Genomic DNA, 8,990 nt, shown 5'->3' with positions numbered 1-8,990 from the left:
ATCCCTGACATTCTGTGATTCTGTGATTCCTGTATTATCTCAAGCATGTGTAGAGGTTTATCAGTATCAACATCAGAAAATCAAGATGTAAATCTAAATAACTGCAAGGAACATCTGTTTCCAAATAGAGGGGGCTTCCAAAAGTAAAATTTGATTCTCCTCATAGTCTCAAGTTGGAAAGATCCAGCTTTTTCTGATTCTTGCCTAGTTTTTGTTTTGCTTTTATTTGGCTTTCTACCCTTTTTCTTACTGTGACAGCACAGAAGTATGTTTTAGAAAATGGAAATACTCAATTTTGAGGAGATTTTCAGCTAAAGTTAAAAGCAAGACTTCTCTCCTGTTTCTTTTAATATGAAATCCACTGTCAAGTTTGTATTATTTCCCTTCTCTGCAAAATATATAGAACATAATTCTCAGTAAGAGTGTTCCACATGTATTTGAAATGTGACTTACACCCAGTTGCTAATATTATTTTTCCAGATACCTGAAAATGATGAATTGTTTGTTGTTCATCTGAGGAGCGTGGAGGGAGGGGCTGAAATCAACAGCACAAAAAGTTCTGTTCAGATTAATATTAAGAAAAATGACAGTCCCGTGCGTTTTATTCAGAGTGCTTATATGGTGCCTGAAGAAGCTGATGTGGTAACAATTCAAGTGGTCCGTGGTAAGGATGTCAGTGGAAAATTAATTGGACCTGATGAAGATGAAGTCTCTGTCAGTTACGCCATCATAACTGGGGATTCAACAGCACACGCACAACTTAATGTAGATTTCCTAGATCTACAGCCAAATACAACTATTGTTTTCCCACCTCTAGTTCACGAAACTTATATGAAATTTAAGATCCTTGATGATGCCATACCAGAAATTGCTGAGACCTTTCAGATTATCCTTCTTAAGGACACTTTGCAGGGAGATGCTGTTTTGGTTAATCCATCTGTAGTTCATGTCACCATCCAACCGAATGATAAGCCCTATGGAGTACTATCAATCAACAGTATCCTGTTTGCTCAGACTGTTATCATTGATGAAGACCAAATTTCAAGGTACTACAGATCTTAAAATCTAGTATATAATCAGTTTAAGAGATTTGTTTGGCATCATTAAGCATCCTCAGGATTTCATTGAAAGAAATTATAAAATTGTTACTGAAAACATAATGTAGAAATCACTTAGTGTGGTGGTGTTGTTATCAACTATATCTACAAAGATTTCAAAGAAGCGTAACTGTCTATTATACAGGAAGTATTTTAGTATTTCTGAACTGTATGTAAAGACTGTAAATATTTAATCACATTATCAGAATGCTGAAAAACGCCTAATCTAAAGGCAGGATCAATGAAGTTGTGATGCTTGCACACACCAGTTCATACAAGTGAGAAGTAGATTTCTGGCTTTCTTCCCTGGTAAATCTTTGCATTTATTATACATAAAATCAGTCTCTGGTTAAGAAAAAAAAGGGTGTTGAGTATCTCCTAGTCTCCCATGAGATACTTATCTTAAAATTCAAAATAAGTTAAATATTTTTAATTTTACAGAGGGATTAAAAATCAAAGCTCTGCACAAATTTTGTAGGCAGAATACACAATATTGACAGTCTAAAAATGTCCACTGATAGCTACTGATGGTAGTTCATCCCAAGAAACAGGTAATGCATCAAGCTATCATACTATCAACAATTTCTAAAGAATATATTATAGTATGTGGAGCCCAACACTTCAGTACTTTTTTCTTTTTTATACACAGTAAAGGGAAAGAAAAAAATCTTACTTTTTCTAAGGTTTGGTAAATCGTGGTTCCCAGACTTTTTGTTGAAGTAATGTGCTTATCAGATGCAGGAAATGGGACATTTCCAGTATCATAAATATAGATAACTTAATATTTCAATACAGAGGCAAATAGTTCATTCAGAATCATTATTTAAATGTTAATTCCTGACAACTGTATTTTGATGCCATTTATAAAATTGTGTGGAAGGTTAATAGAGAAAAAAATTTCTGAAATTTGACATATATTTCTCAAGGCAAATGTAAAACATTTCAAGCCTCAATTTCTCAGTATCTTTCTCACTGTAAACAAAATAAGTTCTAAGAAATATCTTTAGAGACAATACAGAGAGCTCATGAATAAGCAGTCTAAGAAAAGTCTCACACATGTGTTATCATTTCAAAAACTTTTAAGCCTTGACCAAAATGTCAGTTGCAGCCATTAGCTTTTAGTCTACTGAAGTCAGTGGAAATATTTCAGGGAATTGATAACTAAGCAAGCCAATATTAATTATAATTTTATATTGTGAGTTTTTATTTCTATCCAAAACCGTAGGTTTGAAGGGATCACGATTGTAAGAAATGGTGGAACACATGGAAATGTTTCTGTTACCTGGGTTATAGTGCGAAATAGCAGTGATCCCTCACCTGTGACTGCAGACCTCATTCCAGAGACCGGGGAGATACGTTTCGATCAAGGACAGATGCTGGTAACACTTCCTCTGAACATCATTAACGATGATATACCAGAAGAAGCAGAGCCCTATTTTCTGAAACTCTTAGCTCATACAATGCAGGGAGGTGCAGAAGTCAGTGAACCATCTGAGGTAAGTTTGCTTTTAGTATTATTTTTGGTGAAAATAGTGGTATTTAATAATTAGCGACTTTACCAGTTTTTATAACATTGATTGATTGGCTAAACTGGTTAAAGGGTTTGGACTTGAATATGTATCAAACAAATTAACCATTAATATAATCTTAGTTACATAGAGCCATACCCAAAGTATTTAGCTTAGTATAATACCCAAAGCCAGACATTTTTCATATGATAGCATTAAGTTTAAATTATTCCCAACTTATGTAGCATTGCATAAATGCTGTCTTGACTGACTGCTTGCTAAGAGAAGGCAGGAAATTTTTTTTCACTTTCTCATTTGCTGTCATAATGATTATTAGAATGTTTTATACAAAATAACAGCTTCAAGAGGATGGATTGGTGATTAAGACCGTAACCTCTGAACTGTTAAATGAAGTGTGGCTAGCATTGCTGACAGTTTTGTGGCTCAAGTCCCTGCTTTGTTTTTCTTAAAAATGTTTGGAATTAACTTGGTGAATAAAATTAAATTTTTCACAATCTGAAACATTTTAAAATTATTCACTTTGGCTGCTGAACTGAAAGATCAGTTATTCAGAGCTCATTCTGTCACACGGATAATGCATAGTGGGAAAGTTGCCACTGTCAGTGTTGTGCTGCTTGTGTACAAAGAATACTGTGGGGCTGTCAATCTGATTTCTTTCTTGAGTGCCAATTCATTAAGGAGAAAAATGTATGGTGACAGTCAGGACATGCTTCCCTGAAAGCATGAAAACTATGTAGTGACTGTAGCACGGAGTCAGTGATGCTGTTTTCTGTTTTGCAGCTTCTGTTTTACATTCAGGACAGTGATGATGTTTATGGCCTAATAAAATTTTATCCTTTGGAGAATCAGAAGATTGAAAGTAACCCAACAGGACGCTTTTTATCCTTGAGTTTTGCAAGGGAGAGAGGAACAGTTGGAGATGTACAGTTGGTTTATACTGCACTGTATATTCCAGCTGGAGCTGTGGATCCTGAGAGAGCAAAAGATGGTATTCTAAATATGTCTAGAAGAAGCACTCTCATGTTTCCAGAAGGAAAAACGCAAGATACTGTAAATATACCAATAAGAAATGATGCATTTCTTCAAAATGGTGCTCATTTCCTTGTACAGGTATCTCATTTGTGTTTTGGGGTGGGGTTTTTTTAGCCTGTGTAATATAAAGGATATAATTCAGTAGTGGCTCCTTCCCTTTTAATTTAATTAAAGTGACCTTACCTTAAAAAAAAAGTTATTCACTCTGTAGCTAAGAAAACTTTCTTATTTAGAAACAGCTTTCATAAATATGCCAGGAAGAGCTCTATTCCTAATCATTATTTACTAATTACACAATTTTAAAAAATAGACTGTTGTAACAGAATTTAGGTATTCAGCATGGAATTGAACAAAATTAAATCAATGTTGCAGAAGTTAGTTACCTTTTGAAGTATGTTTGTCTACCCCTTGGCTTTCAATTTAACCAGATTAAGGTTCTTACAATTGAATTACAGAAGCATGACAAATGTTAGAAATTACAAGCAAGTAAATATAAATTAAAAGTAGTCAAACAGATATTTCATTTATGTATTAATTTGTCCAGAAAACTGAAAACATACTTTTTCCAGTTTTCCCTGTATCACTGTCTTTGCTGCACTTTTGGGTTTTTTTTCCTCTTTTTTTCCATCTGAATTTGTAAGAAGGAAACTTATTTTATTGCTGATTAAAACTGGTGAGAAAAATTCACTAAAACTGTGGTTTTGACAGAACAGAAAATAGGACTTTCAGTAAAAATATTTAAAGAGAATGTGCCCACCTTCCAATGAGGGCTTTCGTTTTTCACTGGAGAAAACCAGGTTTCTTTATATTTAGCAAGATATTGTTCAGATATACTGCTGTGGATGATCCTGAGCATTGTCATCAGTATTTGTGATGATTATTTTCTCATCTGCAGTTAAGGCTGCCCCAAAATCTCTGTATTTTCTGTGATTAACTATGCCACTCTGGTTGTCTGGGGTGAAGAGCCCAGGTAGTGATCTTTATACACAAAGTGATAACTTGGCACATCCAAAGCACAAATCAGAGAGGCATTTCTTAGTTCCTTTAAAGGCATTTCTTAGTTCCTTTTAATATTTTAATTTTAGGTCAGATGTCTTTAGAGTTTTCGGGGGAAGATGTTGATATTAAATCCATAGGTGTAAAATTTACCAGGTTTTGTCTTTAACTTATGGTCTACTAAAGATGTTTTAATTACTTCTGGGACCTCAAAAAGATTTCTTCCCTCCACCTCTTTCTCCCCACATTCTCTAGAAAAGAGAAAAAAAAAAATCCTTGCCTGAATTGTATGATTGTTTTACTAGTATGCACTTTTTGGCATTCATGGTTAGACAGGGAATGGTGTTCTGGAATACTAGAATAGGTTAGTATGTTTTACATCTGCACAAGATATGAAAATTCTAGAGAAGAATTGAAATATCTAATTCCAAGCTCCTTTTAAATGATACATCATAAATAACATTGCAGTGTGGGCTATGAACAAGACATACATATGATAAGTATTTCAGAATATAGGCACTTTGCCCAGTTTTTCAAACTGCGGATTCCAGGGAGGTTGGGAGGGGTTAATGTTCTGTACTTTCTCCATGAACCATAAAAATCTTTTTGTTTGAATAAACAAAATCAGAGGGGCTTTCCAGCACAGAAAATTCATTTAGAAAGTCATAGAGAAGGAAGAAAAATACCCCTATTTATCACTATGACAATCCTTCTACGTTGTGAATCACTCACTGATAATCTCAGTGAACATGTTTAGAATGAGAAGATTACAGAGTTTGCACTAGGCACAATGAAGGATCAACTCAGGAATCAGGGGAGGAGGAGTGGAGGAGCAAATGGAGCTTAAACAGAAGTAGAGAATGGATAAAGGAACTGCAAAGTGAGGTTAGCATTCTTCAGTGACATCTTAAAACTAAATAACCTACTATAGTCTGAGGTGCAGTTGTTGGTATGAACAGGAAGATTAACTAATTTAGTAAACTACTCATTATTATTCAATTCACACAGCATTCTTTTTTTCCTAATGAGCTGATTTGCTTTAAAAGGAAACACTGAACTAAAAAATAATAATATTGGTTCTTCATTAATTGTTACTTTAATGTCAAAGTTCCTCTCCAGGATCAGAAGCACTTAGCAAAGTGAATTGTTTCAGCCGTGTAGTATTTCAGAAACTTTACTGGGCTGACAAGACACAGTGTTCCACCTGCATACTGTTAATTGCAAGATTCAGGCTGACTCTAGAAGAAAGCTTAGAAAGCAAGTGAAACAAATATATTCCCACCATCTGTTCCTCAGACTCTCAATAAGTAGCTGTTGTGGTTCAGAATCAGTTACTGAGTACCATATTGGTAAAACAGATACATCTATCATCAAATAAAATATACACAAATATTTTGTGTGTTAAGCCATGACAGGACAAAGTGTGATACAGCCCAAGGATTTTATATTGACTGTTTTTGAGAATTTAAGGGCTTTAAAACTCATCACTTGTGAAATGGTGATTCCTGATCACTATATGGATTTCAATAAGGCTACTTTCCCCTCTCAACAGTACCTTACTATATGATAATGTCTGATAACTCCAAGCAAAAAAACATCCTTGTGGGAGTTCAAGTTGTTTGTCATTGGACATTCATGCCCCAGTTAAATGTTTGCAGAAGTATATGCAAATCAGTTATGGAAACATCTATTATAGTGGTGCATATAGACAGAATCACATGGTATACATTATATTTTAAAGAAATACTTAAATGGGCAAGTCCTGCTCTCCTTACTATGTCAGTACTGCTGCTGGGTTTAGTGAGTGATACGTCCCATTCAAGAAAAGATAAACATTTTTCTAGTTCTTCTTACTATCAATAAACCATCAGAAATATGGTAACACAAGAGGAGGCTACAGTTTTGAAATACTGTAGTGATTTTCAGTTCTGAATGTGATTCTAATGTATTAGTTATTATACATAGAGAAGTCCTTAAAGTTGTATGAGAGAGGAAAGAAGATTGGGTCATTCTTTGGCTTCATCAGAGGCTGTAAATTATTATGGTTCCAGTGACTTCAATAGATTTTTATCAATGTTTGGCACAAAAAATGAAGCTAGGACAATAACTTGGGCCAGTTGTCAAATCAGTACTGTTATTCATAGGTCTAGTAATGAACTGTCCCATCTAGAAGGTTCATTTTCCCTCTACATACATTTAGTTGTGTACACAAACATGATTTATCTAAGAGGTATACCATTCTGCTGAGAAAGCTCAACGATATCCACTTCATTTCTCTGACACATCTATTTATACATTTTTGTAACAGCAATGTTGCCAGTAAGAGGAATTTGTTCTGGAGATGTTTTACTCCCTGCATATGAAACTTATTCTGAAATAGGAGAGTTGTTCTAACTTGGTAATAAAGTTTCTCGTTTCTCATTTTTTTTTTCTTACTTTTTCCTACAGCTGGAAAAAGTTGAGCTGGTGAATAGAATTCCTCTAGTCCCACCTGTGAGTCCTAGATTAGGTGAGATTCGAAATATTTCTCTCAGGATTACTCCAGATATTGCAAATGGAGAAATAGGCTTTACTAGCAATCTTCCAATTATTCTTTCTGAGCCAGAAGATTCTGCTGCTACAGTGGTGAGTAAACCTTTTTTTTATTGTCCCTTACTATGGAAAATTTATTTGGAGAAAGCAAAGTTTGCTATATTCAGTGTAACATATGAAATCCTTCCTCTAAGTTCTATCTGATCCCAAGTATTCCCTTGCTTTAAAAAAAAAAAAAAAAAAAAAAAAAAAAGGCACATGGACAAAAAAGTGAAATAATGTGTTAGTCATTATCAGAAAAGTGAGGTTGATCTTCACTTTCTCTATAAGCATCCAAAATCAGTTAGGTCTTGATGCTCACACAGAACAACAGATGCTGCAGACAGTTTTCATCTCTCTCACCAAATGCAAACACACTAAGTTAAAGTAGGACTGATACTGGTCCTAGATTTCATGGAAATGCCTTACAGCTGACTGACTTACATATGAATATATTTTTTTGGCTCCTCACTGTGCATGTTGTTCAACAGTTGTGCTTTTTAGGTGTCCGAGAACCCAAAGAAGCATTTTCAAAAGAATTGCTATCCATATCAGTGCCTTAGTCTTAGTTGGAGAAACTTTTAAAAAAATTTTTTTTCATACATTTTCACTTTTTTCCCCTGGCTGTCTTCACTGAAATCTCCCCAAAAGTCCTGAATCAGATAACTTGTTTCTTGTTCTCAGAGTAAAACTGATAATTACCTCAAAAAGAGTACAGGTTGCACTGTACTATAATAAACAGAGTCAAGTTATGGTAATTCTATTTAAAATCTAGGTTGTGTCTTCAAAATGTGGGCAGTGATTAAATGAGTCATACAAGGCTTTTTGTGTTTATGGTTGCTTAGTGATTTGTGATATAGTCTGTCATCTCCACTGTCTAAGTATGTAACTGATTAAATGGATAAGAGTCAGTATATATTTTAATTGATACACCAACTTTAATTTCACTTCATACACATAGGTATGAGTGAAAAAACCAAGCTGAACACTTTGAGGCTCGTATTCAAGTAATAATTTGCAAGGGGGTAATAGCTTTTGCCTGTAGTTTTACAAGTCACAAGAGATCCCTGTGTTTCACAGGTTTCCATTGCATTGCATAGAGATGGGACTGATGGTCAAGCAACTGTGTTTTGGAGTTTGAAACCCTCTGGTGTCAACCAAAAAGCAGTGACACATGATGACATAAGTCCTTTTAATGGCTCCGTTGTTTTCTTGTCTGGACAAAGTGATACTACAATCAACATTACTATTAAAGCTGATGATATACCTGAAATGAATGAAACTGTGTTGTTAACTTTGGACAGGTATTGTACCCCAATCTCTATTCATACGTACCAGTTGTAATACTCAATTTAAATATAACAAATTAGCACAGTATTAGGAGGTGTTGCCTGTATTGTGTTGATAGGTGCCTGAAGGAATATTAGGCCCGTGATTCAGACTGTGTATGGATTCTTCTTTGACTGGAGATCAATGTAAGAAACTGTTTTGTATTTATTATCTAATGACTTAATTTTGTTTCTATTTTGATGAAAATAATATATGCTATTTAGAAAGTTCTTTCAGCTTTGATCTTTAGTTACAGTTCTTGGTTATAACACATATCTTTTTAGAAAAGCAATATTTAGTGAGATGATCAGGGAAAAAAACTGTAATGAAGAGTAGAAAGCAATACATAATTGTTTCTGTCAGAAAAAGGTTTATAGCTAAGGGTGACATTGCAAAATTAGAACATCTTTTTATTTGATCTGCACCTTCAATATTG

The 8,990-nt window shown here is 34.4% G+C and overlaps 1 protein-coding gene across 1 annotated transcript; it reads left to right on the top strand.

Moving 5' to 3' along the window:
* Window positions 1-480: 480 nt before the first annotated feature.
* LOC104526626 (adhesion G-protein coupled receptor V1-like) lies at window positions 481-8,529 on the top strand (the record flags this gene model as incomplete). Its single annotated transcript, XM_010170144.1, has 5 exons — window positions 481-1,046; window positions 2,323-2,593; window positions 3,407-3,736; window positions 7,103-7,279; window positions 8,306-8,529. Coding segments are annotated over 5 exons (1,568 nt in total), but the record flags the coding sequence as incomplete, so codon positions are not given.
* Between the last annotated feature and the right edge of the window lie 461 nt (window positions 8,530-8,990).

Source organism: Antrostomus carolinensis, unplaced genomic scaffold, assembly GCF_000700745.2.
Source record: "Antrostomus carolinensis isolate BGI_N321 unplaced genomic scaffold, ASM70074v2 Scaffold54536, whole genome shotgun sequence".
NCBI lineage: Eukaryota > Metazoa > Chordata > Aves > Caprimulgiformes > Caprimulgidae > Antrostomus > Antrostomus carolinensis.
Note: the sequence above shows the minus strand (reverse complement) of the source record. Positions and strands in the feature narration are given on the sequence as shown.